The following is a 21,877-nucleotide window of genomic DNA, read 5'->3' on the forward strand; positions in this document are numbered from 1 at the left end:
TGCAAAGGCACCAACATCTCTATAGAAGTAGTCGAGAAGACCAGATCCAGGGTATGACCCTTTTCATGCGTCGGTGCGAGGTGATATGGAGAAAGGCCTAGAGGAGCCGTAACCTCCATCATTTTGATCGTGTCTACATCCGTTCCATCATCCATGTGGATATTGAAGTCGCCTACCAATATGCAGTGCTCAGATCTCAGCACCAGTGTCGAGATTATCGACTGGAGCTCTTCAAAGAAGGTGCCTGTCGGTCCCGGAGGCCTATAGACTAAAAGTACTTTAAAAGATTGGTGCGGCGATAATACTATGGAGAAGGCAAGGGATTCACATGCCATGATAACATCCATAGGAATAGTGGTGCAAGTGGCTCGTTTGTTTACCACAAGTGCCACACCCCCCCTCGCCCTTTCAGTCTATCTTGCCTAAAGATATTGTAATCAGGGGGAATAGCTGTAGCAATATCGGGGTTAGAAAGCTCCCCTAGCCACGTCTCGGTCAACATCAAGCACAAAGGCTTTTCTGTTACCAGAAGATCATAGATATCCAAAGCATGTCGGCTGAGTGATCTAGTATTTAATAGCGAACAAAGATGCTTCACGCTATCTACCTCCCTGTCTAATACGGTAGCCCGAATTTTGTGTGGCAACCATCCACAGTCAGGGCACCGACTCTTACCCTTATAGCGGGCCGGAAATACCTTGCGGCAAGAGCCCCCCACCTTTTGTAGAGACCGGAGCTCCTCCGCCGAGTATTGGAGCATAATGATGAAAGAGGTTGAAGAGGCCGCCAGCGACCTGTCCAGCCCGACGCCCTAGTCGCCTCCGGGACGCTGACGGGCGCAGACGGGCTGGACTCTGGCATGACTCCGGCGTCACTGCGGCGAAAACGCTGCGCGTAGGAGGGAACACTTTATATGCAGGCCAGCGTGTCCTTGCAACAGCTGGTCTGCTAGCAGAACTGGCGCCGCCAGGCGTCCAGGTAACTACCCCCAATATGGCGCCCAAACTTCGAGGAGACCGGAGAAACCAGGGACCCGCCAAGCGCGGTGAAATGACAATTATAGTGCGAGTGAGGGAGAAGCCTGCTGCCTAAAAACAAGGTAAAACAAACACAAGTAAAATAAAATAGAAAAACGGGATAGTTAAAAACGCTGCCGCGTTATTTCCTGCTATGCGCTGCGAAGCAATCTTAAGTGCCAGGTAGCTGTCAGGTAGCTGTAGATGATAATAATGATGCTTATATGTAGACTGTAATATGTTCTGTATTAATCCTATTTTTCAATTCTGTAACCTGATTGATATTTGGCTAATGAATAAAGAGTCAGAGAACCTTAACTTTTGACTTAAAAATAAAACCCTTTAAAATAACTCACCACTTTCATTATTGCCTTAAATATTGTTTGCATTTAATTTTCATATTGATGTAAAGTCTCCTGTTTGGTGAAACACGGTCATCAAAAGGTCCATCATTTCACCCTTTACAGCGGTAAACAATAGGTAATGAGGTTTTGAATAGGGAAATTGCCAGGTAATTACTGCTGGATCAAGAGATTTCGGGGGGGAGGGAGTTGGATGATTGGAATAAGATGATAATGGTGATGTATGCATGAGGTTTGGATGCGGGGAGTTTGAGTGATGAGAGTTGTGATTGGATTTTGGTTGCTTGGTTTGTGAAGGGTTGTTTAGGGGAGAGGGAGGTAGGTTTTGGATAGTTTCCAGATGTTTAGTGAGGCTAGATTGATTTTAGCATGTAAAGCTTGAGAGCCAAGGTTTTGTTATAACTTTGTGCATTTGTTTCTTAAAAGTGGCCTTTTACACACTATCAAGTAGTCAGTCATTCTTGGATCCACCATCCCACCCAAGGCTGCACAGTAAACTGTGTTGTGATCCAGACATTGAGCACCGTAGGCATCGTCCCTACTGCTTTCTTCCTTTTGCACCGTGTCCTGATGGTTATCCTGGCGCCGTGTATGAGGTGAGCAAGTCTTTTAGTTTTTTTCCTCCACTCTGAAAGGTCTCTCGACTACATGAGGCTGACCTGTCCCAGGCGTGGAGAGAGAGTTTGAGACTCGGATGCTCCATGGTACAAGCTTGCCAAATACGTTACTTAAGTGAGTCCTTTGCACTCGAGGAATAGCAGGGGAATTGGATTAAAAAGAGGATGTGGTGTAAGGGCCAGAGCTGCCCACTTTGGAAATTGAGGAAGCAGTTCAAGTGGCAGCACCTTTACAGCACAATGTAGCAGCTGAAACCAACATCATCTGATAATCTCGATTTCACCCAATGTGCCTTACGAGACCTATACTATATTAAAAGGCATGCAACATATGAACTTGATGTAACAAAATGATCTTGATTTCAAGAGAAGTAGCCCACTTCATGTATCTAAATAAAAATATATTTGCATGTTACAACATGTGCTCTGCAGCAGGGATAATAACCTTCTATGTTACTTTGAGTCAAAACTGTGACTAGACAAAAATCAAAACAATCCCAGCACTGTGCAAACCACTGGAGTTATTTTTCTGCTGATATAATTCCATCAAAATTGTTGGGCATAGAATGATCTCTGCAGCAGGTGTCTAAACCCTGTACGATATTTTCACATGCATCCTCTTAGTGAACAATTAAGTAATCTAGAGCACCATTACATTTGTCCTGGTTGCCAATTTCTTTGCAGCAGATTTAAAAAATAAATTCTATGGCAGTCCACGGAGGCTCCGATTATGCTTCTCTTTGCTTTACTGCAAAAACACAGCAGCCAATTAAAACAACTTTAAACTTCAGCATACCCCCGGAAGTACAACCTCCTCCATAGTATGCACCAATCACTAATAGTACTTAGCATATATAGTCCGAAAACCACAACATCACTGCTGCAGCAGCAGATAAGTGCCTTTCCATTTACTTTTATCGTTTGTGGTAAAAGTGTGGGGAGGTTTATATGTACGATTGTTTTATCGTTGGTAACGATATTGTGTTGCGAGTATTTATGCTTTACTAGCACTGTTGTGCCGTTGCGATCAATTGGGAGAGTTTCCGCGTTGTTTCTAGGTTGCGGTTCGTCAGGTGAAGACGCGTGAGGCGGCGCGCGCTCGGGTGTTTACTTAGGTTGCGCGGGCGACGCTAGGGGGCGGTGGAGAAGGAGGATGCAGACACGACACGCTCGTGCTCGGAGAGCGGTCGCGTCGTTGCCCCGGACGCTGTACGAGTGCGCGGAGAGCCGTTTTCTCTCATTACGAGTTAACGGCCCTTCGCGCATCACGTATTCTGACTGCATACATCTCTGGCCTCGTTAAACGAACGCTGACCGGAGCGTTTTCCGGAATAGAGCTTTGCTCTAGGGGAGTTAAAAAGGGGTTTCTCCTTCCACCTTGAACAGTTTTGCAGAACTTTGGCTTGAGTTTCATTTTTGGTGTAGTTTTGTGAGGAAAGTTCTGTCAGACCCCTGGGCTGCTCCCCCCGTTGAGTCTCCTCCAGACCTCTCTGCTTACAGCAATGGCGTACTACGCCGAAGAGGGTAATCAGTGGGTAGAGTGCGAAGAATATGAGGAATATGAGGAGCCTGAGCAATTGGAGGAGAATTTAGTTGAAGCCCTGGATACCCACGTCCAGGGTTCTGTTAACAAAGCCTTAATAAAAGCCTTGAAGCCTTTTACTAAACCTCTCCATAATTACGGCAAGAGGAAGATGAAAACTCATCATAGTGGCGCAGAGAGTTCACATTCTTCAGCCAAGGTCTTGGCACACATGGCCAGAAACGTCATGAAAGACCATGGCTCCATGGCTGCCTGTACCTCAGACGACTCCTTTCCGTCTACCGCAGACACTTCGGACTCGGAGGTGGAGTCGGTGAGGCCCAAAAAGAAATCTAAAAAGTCAAAACATACGGCAGATAAGCCTGATGACAGCCAGGCTCCCAAAAATCTATTATTTGACCCCCAGAGCCTTATACATCCTCGGTCCACTGAATGGGTACCGTGTCCGGAGGTGGCCCATTATGTGGGGACAAACCTACGACAGGGTTTTGAAAAAGAGGTGCGCACCACCTTAAGGTCCGAGTGTCCCAGACCCTCTCTGACGGGCAAAGTGGCTGACACACCAGAGTTGGATCCGAACATGGCTACGTTTATGCGAAAATTCGCGAAGGACCCTAAAAAGGGTCTGGATAGAGCCTGGCGGGGGTGCCAGGATAAACTGTTGGATGTGTCAGGTCCCCTTACGAAAATTTTAGACGCGGCGGTCAACGCCAAGAACCAGAACACTCCGTTGGACACATCGGAGGTGATGGAGTGGGCTCAACGGGCACTGTGTTTTCTAGGCAATGCCAATGTGGCGCTGTCAACGGAGAGAAGGCGCTCCTTCCTAATGCGCATTGATTCCCAACTGGCGGAGATGGCCACGACGGAGCCGGGCTCCCTGGCCAATTGCATGTTGTTTGGCGATAAATTCGTCAAGGAGATGGGCAAATACGTCGCCACATTTTCAGCACTTGATAAGGCGCAGGCTAACATCAAGAAGGTATTCCACACTGGTGTTTTTGATAGGGCCGGACGCTCCAGGGGTCGAGGGTCCGGCCGAGGTTACAACCAGACCTCCCGAGGTGCTGAACAAAGAGGCAGAGGTGGTCAGAAGTCGCAGTTTTACCCCTCCCGCAATAGGGGTGGACGAGGTCGAGGCCACAGAGGAGTCTACAGAGGACAACAAAATGCCGGAGATAATTCCTATTCAGGTAACGATTTTGGATACCACAGAGTGCATGGTGGGAGGTCGCATTGCGTTGTTCCTTCACAGGTGGCAAGAGATTACGATCGATCCCTGGGTTTTACATACAGTGCAGGGCTTCCACATAGAGTTCTACGCCACTCCGAGTCAGGTGCCCGGCGCCCTACATTTTTCCCTACAAGAACAGAATTTCATCGACAGGGAAGTGGAGGCGCTACTCCAAAAAGGCGCGATAGTGAGGTCTATTCCCCATCCTCGGGGTTTTGTAAGCCCGATTTTCTTGGTTCCGAAGAAGGACAAAGGGTTTCGCTTAGTGTTGAATCTCAGGGAGTTCAACGCTGGGGTGGTGTATCGCCATTTCAAAATGGAGGGCATCCATTTACTGAGGGACATTCTTCTAGAAGAGGATTGGCTAGTTCGCTTAGATCTGAAGGACGCCTATCTGGCGGTTCCTATCTTCCCGCCTCACAGAAGGTTTCTCCAGTTTCTCTGGCGCGACCAGTGGTTCGAGTTTTCCGCGATGCTCTTTGGTCTGTCTTCCGCCCCTTAGTGTTTCACCAAACTCATGAGACCGGTAGTGCAATGGTTGAGAGAACGTCTGATAATTTATCTCAACGACATTCTAATTATGGCACAGTCGAGAGACCTCTTGATGAGACACCTGTCTTGGACGCTCCAACTGTTGCAGGAACTGGGTTTCCTACCGAATCTAGAAAAGTCGGTTCTGACGCCATCGCAATCGATGGATTTTTTGGGCTTTCAGATCAACTCTCTCACGTGTCAGTTACTACTTCCCTTGAGGAAGAGAGTGGCGATCAAGAAGGAATTGAGGAGAGCGCTTGCCTCTCCGACAATTTCATTACGGACGTTAGCTCGCCTTGTAGGCCTGTTGGCGGCGTCCATTCAGGCGATATTTCCGGGTCCCTTGCATTACAGGGCCCTTCAGAGATTTAAAATTTTGCATCTACGCAAGGGTCTCTCGTATGCACAACAGATAGCCCTTTCAGCAGAGGCTCGTACGGAGATCAATTGGTGGTTAGACCATATGGATGCCTGGAACGGCAGAGCCATTTTCTCCTCCAGCCCGGATGTAGTGATAGAATCCGATGCGAGTCGATGGGGCTGGGGAGCTCGATGCGGGACCATGGAGACGGGGGGTCGTTGGTCTCAGGAGGAGCTGAAATTGCATATAAACTGCTTGGAACTCCTGGCGGGAGCATTTGCGATTCGAACTCTGGCCCCACAGAAGGTTTCTTGTTGCATTCTGCTCCGCATGGACAATGTGTCCGCGGTGAGATACATAAATCGGCTCGGAGGGACGCGATCTCGCCTCTTGGCGGAGATAGCCAAGGATTTCTGGCATTATTGCCTGGACCATCGTCTGGTGGTGACGGCGGAGTATATTCCCGGATCATCCAACGTGATTGCCGATTGGAATTCACGACATTTGCGGGACAGCAGCGATTGGAAGCTGCATCCCAGCAGTTTCGAAGCGTTGAATCTAAAGTGGGGACCCTGTGTGTTGGACCTGTTTGCGTCCAGACTCAACAGGCAACTTCCACGGTTCTACAGTTGGCGGCCGGACCCTCTAGCGGCCGGCTCGGACGCCTTTCTTCACTCGTGGACGACGGGCACTCTATATGCCTTTCCACCATTTGCCATGATCCCGAGAGTGTTGGCACAAATCCGCAGACAGAAAGCGGAACTAGTCCTGGTTACTCCTTGTTGGAAAGCGCAAGCATGGTTCCCAACCGCCTTGACCTTGGCCTGTGAGCCTCCGGTGCGACTTCGCTCGTTCCCGGACATTCTCACGGATCCTCAGGGGCTTCGCCACCCGTTAGTGTTGCAGAACCAGTTGGTTCTCATGGCCTGGAGACTTTCAGGCGTCGTTGGCAGGTGCCGGGAGTTTCGCAAGACACTCTCTTTTTCTTATCCCAGGCTTGGGCACCCTCCACACACAAGCGATACGAATCTGCTTGGAAACGATGGGTTAGTTGGTGTGGTGAACGACAGTGTGATCCCGTGGGATCCGACGTTCATCTAATTGTGAATTTTTTGTCGTAATTAGCCAAATCCGGTTTGGCATACCGGACGGTGAATAACTTTAGATCTGCAATTTCGGCGGGCCATCCGCATGTGGAGGGCAGACCGGTGGGGGAACACCCTTTAGTTTGCAAGGTGGTGCGAGGGATTCGGTTAGTGAACCCTCCTCAACCTAAGTACACCGTACTTTGGGATGTTTCGGTGGTGTTGCGTTTTTTGAGGAACTGGCCGAATAATGAAGCCCTGTCTAGGAAACAATTATCGGCAAAATTGACAGTCCTACTGTGTCTAATCTCATGTAGACGAGTGTCGGATGTGCGGGCATTGGATTTGGCAGGTAGAGTATTTACTCCTTCGGGAGTTTCCTTTACGATTTCCAAACGTACTAAAACGCATTCTCTGTGTATTACATACCCTGCCTTTCCTCATCACAGCAAATTGTGTGTGGTCAAGTGTTTGAAGGTTTATGAGGATTGTACTAGGGAATTTAGATCTGATGTATCAGGACAATTGTTAATTGCTCTTCAGAGACCTTTTCGCCCGGTCACATCTGCAACCCTGGCCAGGTGGGTCACTTGGTTACTGGGTCTTGCGGGGGTGGATGTTTCCATTTTTGGAGCTCATTCCGTTAGGGGAGCTATGGCCTCTAAGTCCTTTGGGGCGGGTTCCCGGTTGCAAGATATCGTGACTGTGGCGGACTGGTCGGCTGATTCCACATTCAAAACGTTTTATCATAAACCTATTGTGGATGTAGCTTCGGTGGTGGTGAATCAACTTTAAACTAGCATAATCGGAGCCTCCGTGGACTGCCATAGAATGAAAAATTGTCTAGCAAACGCGACAAAGAATTTTCAATTCTATTAAGGACACGGAAGCGAGGATTATCCCACCCAAGTTACGGGATTGATAACATAATGGTTATAATGTTGTACCCACCATGTATTCCTGTACATTGACTTCAATGCCAGTCTTCTATGGACGTTACGATGTCAGTTTTCATTACAGGGGAACAGACCAAGCAACCTTGAGGTTCAGAAGTTTGGTATTGGCATGGATGAAGCAGCTCGTTGGAGAGTTTTTCCAGGCTGACATGTGACAGTGGATGAGGCTTTCCGGAAAGGAGATTCGGGGCTCAAGTTGGACGCACGTCGATGAGGAAATCGGTGGTCCAGGGTTCAACAGTCAAGTTTGTGGACTGAGTTTAAGACTTTCACGCAAAGAAAGAGGAAGTGATGTTGTGGTTTTCGGACTATATATGCTAAGTACTATTAGTGGTTGGTGCATACTATGGAGGGGGTTGTACTTCCGGGGGTATGCTGAAGTTTAAAGTTGTTTTAATTGGCTGCTGTGTTTTTGCAGTAAAGCAAAGAGAAGCATAATCCTCGCCTCCGTCTCCTTAATAGAATTGAAAATTATTTGTCGCGTTTGCTAGACAATTTTTCATTGTATATGTTGGCTGTTAAACTTTGCTTTTCAAGCTCCGCCCCTCATGCCGGGGCCTCCACCCCTTTCCTAAATCACACTTTGTTCACCTAATACTAATGCATAGGTTCCTGGAATATTTTTTTCCCCAATTCCAGCACTGGGTGTCGCTCACAGTGTACGGCTTGGAAACATCACACACATTGCTGTGTAATCAAAATGGCACGCGCACACATTCCGAGATTTACGTTTCGGAACTACATGCGTGAGTAGCTCATCCAGTCCACATTATTCCCTCAGCTGTGGTCCTTGTTATTCACTTATATATAAATCAAGACTACAATGCCAAAATCAAAGTAGAACACAAAAAGCAGGACTTTATTAGTTACCCGCGGATGGATCCGGGAACAGCACGCCTCACCTTGCCACCATAGAAATCTCCTTTCTACGGTTTTGCACTGAAAGTTATGCAATTGTAATTATCGCTGAGATATAAATTTAAAGTTTTCAGTCCAAGACCATATAAAACACGTATAAGTGCTGTGTGCTCTGGCAGCAAGCTTTCTTCTGAAAGAGCTGCTGTTCAAACAATTGTTCGTCATGACAGCAGCTGTGTTTAATGTTTTCCGATTGGTTGTTCTACTGGTTGCACGCTGAGCCACATTTTCTTATTGGATAACGTTTATTTCCCTGCCCCACTGTTCCTTGCTTTGCTTCTTCATCGTAGAGACAGATACTTTTTGGAGTGGGGCAGTTGATAAGCATCGCAATTTAAGAAACAGGGATATATATATTTTTTCACGCAGAGTATAGGAGAGCCAGGCAATACCCAAGTAGGGCCGAGAGATAAAATGGACAAGGATCAAGGTAAGACTCGAATAAAGCCTTCGTCTTAGACATCAGAGGGGTTGTCCACACGCTTCACCGGGAATGTGGAGCTGGGAAATTGCCGATAGGAAGCTTATCGAGCGTGGCCCGTACTATTTTTTTTTTTTTATGAACTATTTAGACCCGTTTCCCAAATGAGTTTCACTCCGTGTGTCTCTTGATTAGGATCCTCGGAGTTGGAGCATGTCACAGTGGCGGCTCTCAACATATTGGAACAGGCGCTGAACTGAGTTTGGGAAGGCACAGCGCCAAGTGCATGCTCATTCAGACCCCTTTTAAAAGAGGTTGCCACCTGTCTAGAGCACATATTCTTAGTCTGTGGTTTGACAATCTGCAACGGACACCGTTTATTTGTGCAATTTTATATAGCGCGGACATGGCCCGAGGGTTACATTACTCGTAATTAAGCTCTAACGATTACTTAAGTGCAGTGGTCGAAGTGGGGGGGGGGGGGGGGAAGTAGTGGAACTATGGGCAGAGAATCAGAGGGCGGGAATAACCCAAGGATTGGATCAGTGGGCGGAACCAGGTATGTGGCCAGAATGCGCAGACATCCCGATTTTTAGTATTTGTTTGGCATTTCACTGCCCAGTTTAATCAACCAATGGCTACACATGATTATTTAAGGTTATAATGAGTTATTGACATTAAAATATATTCACAAAGTGGGATATGCTTCTAAATCACAGAATGTCCCAAATACGATAAAATGTGGAAGCACAAGCCATTTGTTTCTGAGCCATGGAGTTTGTCATCAGCACTTCTCCCTTTTTCTACAACAGCAGTTCAAACGTGAATGGCAAAATATCCTAGCTTGCAAATGTTTTCTATATAATTATGGCTCTGCCATATTTGCCTCATAATGCAAGATCTGTTGCATGATCTGACCAGTTAAGCTAATAAATTGTTTGTAGCTCAAACGTATCAAAAGTTAATACAAAATGTGACTTGTGTTGCTGCGGAGTAGATGGCCTATTGCAAAGGTTGACTGATCACCTCCCTCACTGCTGCATTTGTATGTTACACTGGTACTAATAAGGCAAACTCTTTCCAGAGACTGTTAGCATGTGTACACGTCAAAATAATAAAATATCAGAAAATCTACTGCATTACGCTGAAGCCTTTTCTTTAATGCATAATTTAGTCAACACTGCGGCATAATTTTGTCCTCCTTTGCTGCATAATTAATTCCAGTGGCCCCACAGCAGGCAACACATGTTAAAAGTGCTTGTGAATGAAGCAGAGAGACTGAAGTTTGCGTACTTAGTTTGGTATGCGTTCAAATCCTGCATTGCCAATCCCTGGTGAGTTGCAGCTACTACTGCTGAAACAAGGCCAATGGAGGTACCTATGGGTGAGGCAGACTGGCCTCAAGGGTAGGGCCACCCTTAGCACTGGTGGTGCTCAGTGCATTAATGTTAGTTAGTGTCCCCCAATGACCACCTCTGCCATGGATTCCCACACTACCACCCTTTAACTGTGCCCCTCAAGTATCCATAACCACACTGTCTCAGATGCATTTAATTCGATTTACAGCGCCACTCATACCATGTAGGGTGTCAGAGCACTTTACATCACACACATTACACAGACAATCAATATGTGTGTAAATCACTGTATAGCAAATGTTACATAAGACTAAGGACTGTAAGGTGAAGGAGTCACATGACAACCATACTAGTAGGCCGCATAGGTTATAGTGATTTGTCTGAAGAAACGTAATACCGGGAATTTAAAATGTAATACCATGGTTGGGGGTTCTCTTTAACCCCTTCAGTGCCCATGACGAGATAGTCTCGTCATGGAGCGCGGTTGCGCTGTGCCCATGACGAGACTATCTCGTCATGAACCCCGCCCGCTAATTCAACGCCCGGCACAGGGCGGGGAAAGGGCGGGGCACAGAAGGGGTTAATAATCAGAATTGATTTCTGTCCAAAAGAACACTTTTTACAACATTAGGATAATCAAAGACTGGGGGGAAAAAACAACGCTCTAATTTATACCTTGCAGTTTGGATGCAGCTCTTAGATGACAGGTAATAGCTCACTGTTCTATGTAAGGATTTTAACTTATAAACTGCAAGTAACAAAAGGATCTCTCTGACAAAAGCAGTAGACCAGTGACCTATTTACATTATGTGCACTTTGTGATCTGCATGGTACATGTTCTTTGCAGCAGGTACATTAACCCTCTGAGCCACCTTTCCACGAGTCAAAACTTCCACTAGACAAAATTCTGATCTCTCTCTAGGAAGAACATTAATCACCAGAGTCATCATGACATTTTTATTATTGCTGACATTTTCTGGAGGCCAGGGAGGAGGCAGCAAGCACTTTTAAAACCATAATATACTTGCAAACATGATACCTAAAGTCAGCATCCGGTGCGGTCACACCGGTTGCACCGCCCTAAAGCTGGCCCTTCTCAAGGGACCTGTGACCTCAGTGACATCACTGTTGTTCTAGGGTGTGCTGCTTCATAGGCCTGCCCGCAAGACTGGAGGTGAACCTCAGTATGTATAGTGGTGGACAAGTCTTGTAGGTTAACCTACACTTGTCATGCTAGGGTCCACCTGCTGGTGCTACGACACCAGGACTTCTAAGGTCTTGCGAAGCCTTCTAAGGTCTAGCATGGGATTGTTCTCTCTGAGGAGAGTGGTTTGGTGGACTGGTTATTAAGGCTGAACCTGGATCCCCAGTTCCAAATTCAGCAGCTCTGGCCATAGTGCCACATCCTCTCCCCACTGAACACCATACTACCCCACTGAGAAAAACTCACACTGCCTTCAACTACAACCCAATTGTTGCCGGCCATAAACACCTGGTTGCGGCTCAATTTAAATTACGCACTATACGAGCAATATGCGGCCTACAAAAAAAAAAAGTAACATCCTGGAAAAAGCAAACCCTCATAGGGAATGCAAAATTTAGCAAACCCCTTGAAATGTAAGCAGGAACAGCATGGTTACCTTAACGCTTTTACACTCACAATTCAGAAATCAGTGAGTTCTTTTGCCTGAAAAGTTAAAGACATGACTACAGGGCCCTGAATGGACCCATTTCAATGTGCATTGCTTATATCCTTACAAAACATAAGCAGTATGGTAAAAACCACTTTCCTGGACGCAGAGCCGCAGTACACATTTTGTTTTCCAGTCCACACATTGCTGTTCCTCCAGGATTGGTGCACTAGTTCCAAGTCTAGGGAAAACAAAGACAAGAAAACAAAAATAGTGCTTCACTGGCAAACTCTGTAAAAGTGGCGCTAATGTGTTTGGGTGTGAATGAAACCAATCTGGCCAGTTTGCTTTCACTCTGTCTCACTTTATTTTGCTATTTATTTATTTTTCATATTTTTTACCTTTTATTCCTGATGCTGCACTTTGGAATTAAAATGTCAAAAAAATAAGACATTTCCAGCAAAAGTGTTTTTCATTTTTGGATCCATTTCACAGGGTAGCAAATAAAAGAAAGGAGAGGAAAGAGAGTGAAAACCCCGTCTTGAAGTCACGGTTTTCAGTAGGAGAAGAACTGTCTGCTAGACAGAGTGACTGAAGAAGGAAAGAGTGGGGGCAGCTGAAGCGGCAGAGCAGAAGTGGACACTGTCTTTGTCTTCTCTGGGCAAGAAGGAAAAGACAGAGTCCTGTTACTTCTCTGCTGCCCCACCCGGAAAGCCAGAAACGCCGAACTTTATCTATAGGCGATGGGGATTTCTTGCGTCCTTGGATGAATTTTCAAAATAAAAAAGTAGGGGAACGGAATCTTTAGAATTAAAGAAGTAGGGGCACGCCGTGCACTGCTGATCCCGCCCACTTCGACCTCTGCTTAAGTGGATGTTTGCAGGAGTAACAGCTACAGCATTGGGCAGAGGAAATACACATTTACAATATCAATTTAGCTGGTGGGGTCAAATAAGGAAGGCAGGTCAGAACGCTGGGGAGCGAGTACATAAGTCTGACCCAGGGTAAATCAACCAAGATGTCTACAAAAAGGAGGAGCTTGAGGTCCGTTTTGAAGGTTACCAAGCATGTGGTTGGGCCTATGGAAGGAGGCAAAGCGTTCCAGATTCTAGGCACTTCCAGAGAAAGAATGGTTCATGTCTCGTTCCCGATTGAAGGTGGGGGGTTACAGTAGCAGGGATGGGGCATTTCTGGAACACGTATTTGCTCCATAAAGTTTCAGTTTCTCGTTTAGATAGAAGGGTGAGGAGGAGTGTATTGGGCCTGCGCTTCAATGTGGCAATTTGTGGAGGGTTAGCAGGGCAGAGAAAATGTGGTAAAATCTCTTAAGACCTAAAACAAAGTGTACTGCAACATGCAGAGTTGCCCTCATTGGGCCTAGGTGAGCTTTGGGAATGCCCGAGAGAAGGGCAATTCCTCAGTCTAGTCTAGAGAGAACGATTGATGCCACCTCTATTTTGAGGTCTTGTGCCAGAATAAATTGTCTGATGCCCCAAAGCTGCCTAAGTTGGTGTTGTGCACTGTTGGTCATAGCTGCAATATAGCTGTAAAGATTGAGATGATTATCAAGGGTGATGCAGAGTGATCTGGCACTCTGGACAATGGCAGGGCAAACATCCAGGACTGGAAGGTTAGCCATCCATTCTTGTACTGGTGTTTTTGCTTTCGGATGTGAGATCCAAAGAAATTCTGTTTTAGTTGGGTTGAGTTTTAAATAGTGGTTGGACATCCAGTTTTAAATCTTTAAGAGAGTTTTAGAAAGCAGGGCAACGTCTTCAGGGGAAGAGATTTTCAAGTATATTTGGGTGTCGTCGGCATAGAGGTGGAAGAGAATCCCAGAGTTTCTGAGAATCACATATAGAGGCTCTAGGTAGGGGTTAAAGAGGGTCTGGGAGAGGATCGAACCTTGGGGGACCCCTTGGTGAACGCTGACTGGTCTCGAGAGTGATTTGCTCATTTTTACAATTTGGGAATGGTTGGATAGGTTTGAGGAGAACCAGTTGAGGGCAGTGCTCCACATCCCATGCAAAGTTCAAGAGTACGAAGGAGGTCCAGATGGTTGACAGAGTCGAATGCAGCAGATAAACCCAGAAGGACCAGAAGGCAGGTGTTGCTGGGGTCGAGGATTCTAAGGGAGTCAATGACTGTTTGGAGGATCACAGTTTCTGTACTGTGACCCTGACGGAAACCTGCTTGGAGAGTCCAGGAGGTTGTTTGGTTGAATTTGTGAGGCTAGGTTGGGATGCCATGCAACTTTCAATGACTTAGCCTAAAAATGGGAGTGTGGAGACTGGGCGGTAGTTGTTCAGGTTCTCTAGATCAAGAGGTTTTTTTCAAGAGATGGTGATTTGACCCATTTTTAGTCGTTCTGGGAAGAGGTCCTGTTTGAGCGAGGAGTTTGCCAAGGTGGTCCATATGGAGCCAAGGTGTGTGGCAAGAGAGTTGCTGATAGAACCTGGGATTGTGTCCTGACGGTGGTTTTCAGGTTTTATTTTGGAAATTGTTGTAGACCGTGTTCGGAAATTGGCGAGAAGGATGACCATGATTATAGTGCCTCGTGTGGTAGAGTCTCAACCATTTCAAGGGGGTCATTGATGGACAGCAAGATATGGCTGTCTCTAACCTTTTTTATCAAACAAATCCACAAAGTTGTTGCAAAGGGCCACTGATGACTTAGGAGCCAAAGTGGTGGAGGGGTTAGTGGTCTGTGCAGTGACCTCGAACAGGCGCTTTGGTCTATTCTTTGCCGAATTCACGAGTACTCGGATATGGGAGGATTTAGCTCTGAGTATTTAGTCTTTGTAAAGTTTTCATGCTTTGCGGCGCTTAGTCAAACTCCGGTGAAATGGCTCTTTTCTCCATTCTTTCTTGCATTTTCTGATCAGCTTTCTTTCTCATAAAGGTCTTTAGAGAGCCAGGGTCTGGGGGTTTATGTCTGGATAATTTGCATTTCAGGGGTGCACATTTGTTGATAACGTGTTGTGTGAGCGCTAAATATTTTCCGCCATGCAAAAAAACTAAACAGATCCCAATTCCAATGCTTTTTTCATGCTTTTTGGTGTGAAAGAGATATGTGAGCAGAGTTAAGTCCCTGACGCCCACTCAGGGAGTCAGCGACTGCTTAGAAAATTAAATAATATTAAGTTTAATTAAGTATTTATAATAAACAAAATGTAAAATTAAATATTTTAAAACGTTCTGTAAGTGTGAAGGAATTTGAAATGGAGGCTAAAAATCAAGTTGGTATCCTGTGACTGATTAGTGGGAGCAGAGCAAGTACATCAAACAGAATCTAGTATTAGCGATTTGTTTGTGAATTACATAACATATGTAATAATTTGTGTATTTGTTTACTGATTGTTTTTTATCTGTATTTTTGTGTATTGTTTTGAGGATCACATCATTGAAATTACATACACCGGGGTCCCTGGCCTCCAGCAATGACTCAGTGTAGGTCCCCAGATTCCAGTAATGATTAAGTGGGGGTCCACAGAAGTCAAAATTTTAGTAACCGCTGGCCTAGCCCATTTTGTAAAACCTTAAAACATAGTTGACATGTGGCTTCCTGTGGTGTAATACCTTAGAGTAATTCTGGCATTTTAGCTTTTAATACTTTGCATGCTAGAGTTTTGAACCCATAAAGACAATGTTAAAAGAAAAACTATAAGCCCCACAATGCAAAATGCTGTTGACTGAAACACCAGGTATGGCTGATAAGATCATATACCATAGTGCCATATGGCAGACTTGTGAAATGCTAATTAAAATGTAGTTCCTTACTTCCTCCCTTTATTATTATAGGCAATCGGATGGAGAAGGGGTTAATAGCCCAGTGGCTTACAAGGTGGAGATTACCTTTCAAATGCAGATGATACCATCTCAATCATAATGGGTTAACATTAACACTCCTTGGAAAAACAAATCAGCCTACAGAAGACATTACTTAACAGAACCATGCGAGCAGCAGTTGCTCAACACTGAGAACACAGAAAGAAAAAGCAAGGCTCTTGATCTCCTTCTGGAGTTCCACCTTGACCTAGTGATCTAGATAAACCGCCTACTAGATCACTCTGAGTATGCCATGCTTTGAACTGCTTCTGCTCATTCAGTTTGTACAGTCCTGCCATTGGAAGATGGTCTAGAGCAGAGGTTTTAATAAATCATATTGCGCACAATGATTTTCGAGTTCTCTGAATAAAATTATGAAGCAAGAGAAAAAGATAGTAATGTTTTTTCTACGTGGCAGTAAAATATGTACCCTTTTATAGCAATGTGAACATGGATGTAATGAGTGCTGGAAATGTAAAAAAAATGTAAAACCCCAGTGATTTTTGTGGGAGGAAAAAGGTGTTGTGATCTCCAAAGGGGCTGTGGGCAAAAAAGCCTAGTGAGCAATCCTATCCAAAAGGCATGACCTATCTAATTAAGAGCGTGGCATAAATACAGATAAACTAAAATCCATTACTTCACAAACGTGCTACCTGAGTAAGTACTTGGTGGGGCCTCTCTGTGATTGTTCTGTTAATCCATATGGACATTTAACACAACAGATACATGCCTAAAACAAGTCAGACCTGTTGGCTTTGTCATTGCTTGTTTACAGTGTCAAATAGACAAGTAACAACAATGATCTTTGTTGTGAATAAGTAGAATTTAAAATGTTTGAATTCTGAAAATGTGCATTAGACATTGCTAAGGGCAGGGGAAGGGATGGTAGTCTTTGGAATATGTCACAAAGGGCACTGATTTTTGGTGTGCTGGATTCACCAGCAAATTTTGATCAATAAAGTTTTCCAAACTTGAAATTGCTCTTCATTGCAGTATTTTATTCATACTTATGAAAATATATTCATGGAAGTATTCAATAGTTTATACTTGGTATTCAATTCCTTTTACAACAATCCATATTTTCCCAACAATCCTTATATTCCTATTCCAATGCATTTCGGCCTGCTGGCCTTCATCTGGGAAATCTATGAAACAAAGAGTGGTATCTATCACTAATAATTCTTCAAAAACAAACAATGTTTAACTCACTAAATCTTTGTCACATATTATCTGGCACCATCACGTAATATACATACTATGCTACATTCGACAATTGAAGTAGCCATTTACATTTACGCGTGCAGATTATTTTCCGATGTTAAAACCAAATGCATGCGTGTTTTTTCTGCTGGTAACTGGAGCCTAGTAACATTATAAATTAATCTCGCAGTCAGATTGGCTAGCGCAGCGCGTTAACTGACAAGCATTCGTTGACGCTTTAAACCAATGTTAGCAATTCTAATGTTAAAAAGGTTCAAGTTGCCTCGAGTGGGCTGCAAGCATTAAATGTAACGTGGTAACGTTACTATTTCAACTTACAGACAGGTTAAGTGGCGTGGCACATTAGCCGACAAATGTTTGTAAGCGCTTAAAGCAAATGTTCGCGGTTCCGATAATAAATGAGTGCAAGCTGCTTCGGGTGGGTTACAAGCATTTAAACGTAATTCCTTCTTACCGAATATGCAGGAGACTGAATTCTATCAGCGCTGTAAGCAGAACGTTCTCAGCGCGATGCAAGTTGGCGTGTGACGCGTGTGGGCTGTACTACGATGTTTTGAAGTCGCGCATGTATCAGTTAAAGGGCCAGTGTCTATATGTGTGTTTCATGCTAAGCAATACTAACACTTAATGGCAATGATGATAGTTACAATATATTATACCACGGAAACAGTGTATCATAATGTACAATTAACATAATCATGACAGAATATTAATAGATTTATAAATAACAGATTTATAAATAACAACTAAATTCAGTTCTTTCATTTATCCCCTGAGGACGCAGGGTTTGCAAGTGGAATATCCAGTGATTTTCACGTGTCAATAAAGTCTTTCTATTATCTCTCTCTTCATTTTTTTCCACAATTTCCAATATACATGCTCTGATCTGGTTAATCTGATGATTTTGTTCAATGAAATGGTTGGCAACCGCTGATTTAAACACTTTTGTTCTTATATTACTTTTGCGTTCAGTTAATCTTGTTTTTAGTTTACGTTCAGTTTGTTCCACATAGGCTTTTCCGCATGGGCATTTTAGCATATAAATAATGTTTTTTGTGTCGCAGGTACCATTAACCTGTAGCTTGATTTTGTTGCCCCGCATGGGGTGAGTGATGGTGTTACCCTCCATGATATTGTTGCAATTACTACAGTTTCTGCATGGGATAGTGCCTTTAAAGGTTATTAAAGGTTTTGTGAGAGTAGGTTTCTTTATGATTTCACCGAGATTTTTAGCTCTGGTAAATGCAAATGTGGGTTCATCCTGGAAGATGTTATTGAAGTCCAGTTCTGTTTTGAGCATACACCAATGTCTTTTGATGATTTTCTTGAATTGTGGAGTGACAGTAGAATATTTACTCACGCATGTAATTTTAGTTGTTTTTACACTTTTTTGAGAAGAGAGTAACATCTGTCTGTTCTTGGCTGTGGCTCTTTTGTGGGCATCCTGTAACACCTCATTTGGCTATCCTCTTTTCTTAAATTTGTCAATCATGATTAGTGCTTGTGTCTTGGATTCCTTCGGGTCTGAGACAATCCTTTGTACGCGGAGTAATTGTGAATATGGTAAGTGTTGTTTGAGAGGGGTAGGGTGGAAACTTTGGTAGGCAAGCAAATTGTTTCGATCAGTTGTCTTGGTGTATAGAGTAGTTTCAAACTTATCACCTATTTTAAGGATGGTTACATCCAGGTAATTAATTTGTTTCTCATGTACTACATGAGTAAATTGAATCCTTGGATCAATCAGGTTTAGTAGTTGGATGTTGTTGATCAATTGGTCTTCTGTATCTTTCCACAAGATAAAGATATCGTCTATATATCGCAGATATAGACGTAACCCTTGTTGCCATTGGAGGTTTTGTAGAATGTATTTATTCTCATACTGGTGCATGAAAATGTTCGCGTATGCTGGGGCTGCTGGATTTCCCATGGCGGTGCCAGACTTTTGTAGAACCGCGAACATTTGCTTTAAGCGCTTACAAACATTTGTCGGCTAATGTGCCACGCCACTTAACCTGTCTGTAAGTTGAAATAGTAACGTTACCACGTTACATTTAATGCTTGCAACCCACTCGAGGCAACTTGAACCTTTTTAACATTAGAATTGCTAACATTGGTTTAAAGCGTCAACGAATGCTTGTCAGTTAACGCGCTGCGCTAGCCAATCTGACTGCGAGATTAATTTATAATGTTACTAGGCTCCAGTTACCAGCAGAAAAAACACGCATGCATTTGGTTTTAACATCGGAAAATAATCCGCACGCGTAAATGTAAATGGCTACTTCAATTGTCGAACGTAGCATAGTATGTATATCACGTGATGGTGCCAGATAATATGTGACAAAGATTTAGTGAGTTAAACATTGTTTGTTTTTGAAGAATTATTAGTGATAGATACCACTCTTTGTTTCATAGATTTCCCAGATGAAGGCCAGCAGGCCGAAATGCATTGGAATAGGAATATAAGGATTGTTGGGAACATATGGATTGTTGTAAAAGGAATTGAATACCAAGTATAAACTATTGAATACTTCCATGAATATATTTTCATAAGTATGAATAAAATACTGCAATGAAGAGCAATTTCAAGTTTGGAAAACTTTATTGATCAAAATTTGCTGGTGAATCCAGCACACCAAAAATCAGTGCCCTTTGTGACACTAGCACTGATCAGCGCTAGTGCTTTCCTCAGTTCATAGCACATACTCCAAAGCAGGGAGTAAACGAAGGAGCACGATTTACGCCTTTAACCTAAAGATTACCTTGGAGCTGTGCACGACTATCATCTAAATCTAAGTCTTTGGAATATCTCAGTCACTTCCATTGTATTGTAGTGTAGTTCCTATTTCCCTTATAGGCCCTGCGCATTGGAATAATATACACTATAGTTTTTGCATAGGACTAAGGTCAGTATGCCCCTATTGAGTACATTAAACTTAATTACTTGTGTGTGCCAGCTAACTCAGAGGTCACTAGAAACTTCTAGAATGAACAAGAAGGGATTAGTTTCTGACAACCGCATAGACATGACAACTTTGTTTCCCTTTGAATCGGAACGCGTCTCAGAATCGTGGAAACAGAAGATAAGTTTCACTCAGTCAATCGTGCATGCTTAGTTTCTCCAGAATTACACAGAAATAGATAGACGGGCGTTTCAATAAAAGGGGTTTATTGAACAGTCTTGTTTCTCGTGTAAGAGATATGAGCTGTTACAATCATTAGACAGTAAGCAAGATATAATACGCACAGCGTAAGCAGTAAGAAGAAATAATACTGCAAGAGCATTGTCTTTTAGCTATGACATATATTCATATATACATACAAAACACAGGCTAAAAAGTGAATACTCGTCTGATGCTTCTAAAATGTTCTACCCCAGTGTACCTAACCTAAGTGTAGTACGAGGTAAGAAGTAGGTGCTGTTTTCTATACTATGGTATATATTAAGTTTAGTATGCCAAGAGTCCCTCTGGGTTCTAGTCTGCTCCATACCTTTAGAATGAGAGAGGTGGGAATCTCTTTCCGGGTCTCAAACTCTAACACCCAGCGAAGGGAGTCAGAACACTGGAAAAATATAAGTAGTGTAATGTCAGCACAAAAGAAAACATAGATGGAGAAATCCTTTCAGGACGAGAACCCTCACTCACCATTAGGTGACATGCCTCATCATATGGGTTCCCTCCTCACACCGAAGTGTGGGCTACAACTCCCCGAGGGGAGGAGCTGAGGTGTTTTCTCAAGATGAGTGGTGAAAAGAGGTGAATGAGGAGCAGAGTGCAAAAAAGTATACTAAATGTGGTGACAAAAATGTTCTCTGTGGATCCACTAAATCTTTATTGGGGGGTCTCAGGGACAAAATGAAAAGACATTACACTACTTCTATTTTTCCCACATTTAGCCAGATGTGCTTTCTTTTTAGGACTCGGCCTGGCAAAAAGCAGCGCATGCGCTGCTCTGCCATGCAGAGGACCTTTTGGAATCGATACGATTCCAGCGTGCACGCGGGGAGACAAACAAGACAAAAGATGTGCATGCGGGGATTGGATGCTTTACTGGCGGCGTGATACACTGGGGGACTTTTTTTCCTTGCTGCCAGTAAAGGCAGTCCCCACGTGCACATCTTCTCTCTCTCCCATGACGGGCCGCACTTGTTTTTTTACAGTGACATTCTTGCGTGCTGACTGAGATCTAAACTGCACGCTTGCGCCCCTGCTTGCTCATTATGCACGTAGGCAGCTAAGTTTCCGGAGGTACAGAAGGCCACGTGAACGACAGGTGGGATCCTCTCAAATTACCTGAGCACCTCCAGACACTGATGCTGTCCACGCTGCTGTCTGATTAAAACTATGTAACTATGGCACTTCAGGCCCCGTTACCCAAAATATTTACAAAAATAAAACCTAAACACGCCAAAGTCACCTTTCACTTATAGGTTAATTATCACGCAACAAATTCCATCCACATAACAGGCAGTCTATTCAGCAAATACGGACGCGAGAATACAAATAATTGAGAATATCAAAGAAAATGTTCCCGCAGGCTGCACAACATTTAGAAATTGCAAGCCACAGAGGAGATAAGGCAGATGTGCTAACAAGCTCTTGCAAAATTAATCTTAAACGCAAATTGCACACCGACTGGTTTCTGAAGGCTATTTGTGAAGCATTACGAATGCAGCGATCATGGCCTCCATGGGAAAGCGACCGCCACCCTGTCAGGAGGATGAAAGGCGGTACAGGGACATACTGCTAGGGTTGAGTGGTCTCTCTGGATAGCATGAGGCTGGCGGGCTGCC

At 44.2% G+C, this 21,877-nt stretch overlaps 1 protein-coding gene across 1 annotated transcript in view; it reads left to right on the forward strand.

Annotated features, from left to right (window-relative positions):
• Positions 1-8,886: 8,886 nt before the first annotated feature.
• Positions 8,887-21,877, forward strand: part of FAM151B (family with sequence similarity 151 member B) — a 520,233-nt gene continuing 507,242 nt past the window's right edge. Inside the window, exon 1 of the mRNA XM_085632400.1 lies at positions 8,887-9,056. Within this exon, the coding sequence (XP_085488526.1) occupies positions 9,041-9,056 (16 nt within the window). The 5' untranslated portion in view covers positions 8,887-9,040. The remainder of the gene's footprint in view (positions 9,057-21,877) is intronic.

The sequence above is a fragment of the Triturus cristatus genome, chromosome 2_1 (genome assembly GCF_964204655.1).
Source record: "Triturus cristatus chromosome 2_1, aTriCri1.1, whole genome shotgun sequence".
Taxonomy (NCBI): Eukaryota; Metazoa; Chordata; class Amphibia; order Caudata; family Salamandridae; genus Triturus; species Triturus cristatus.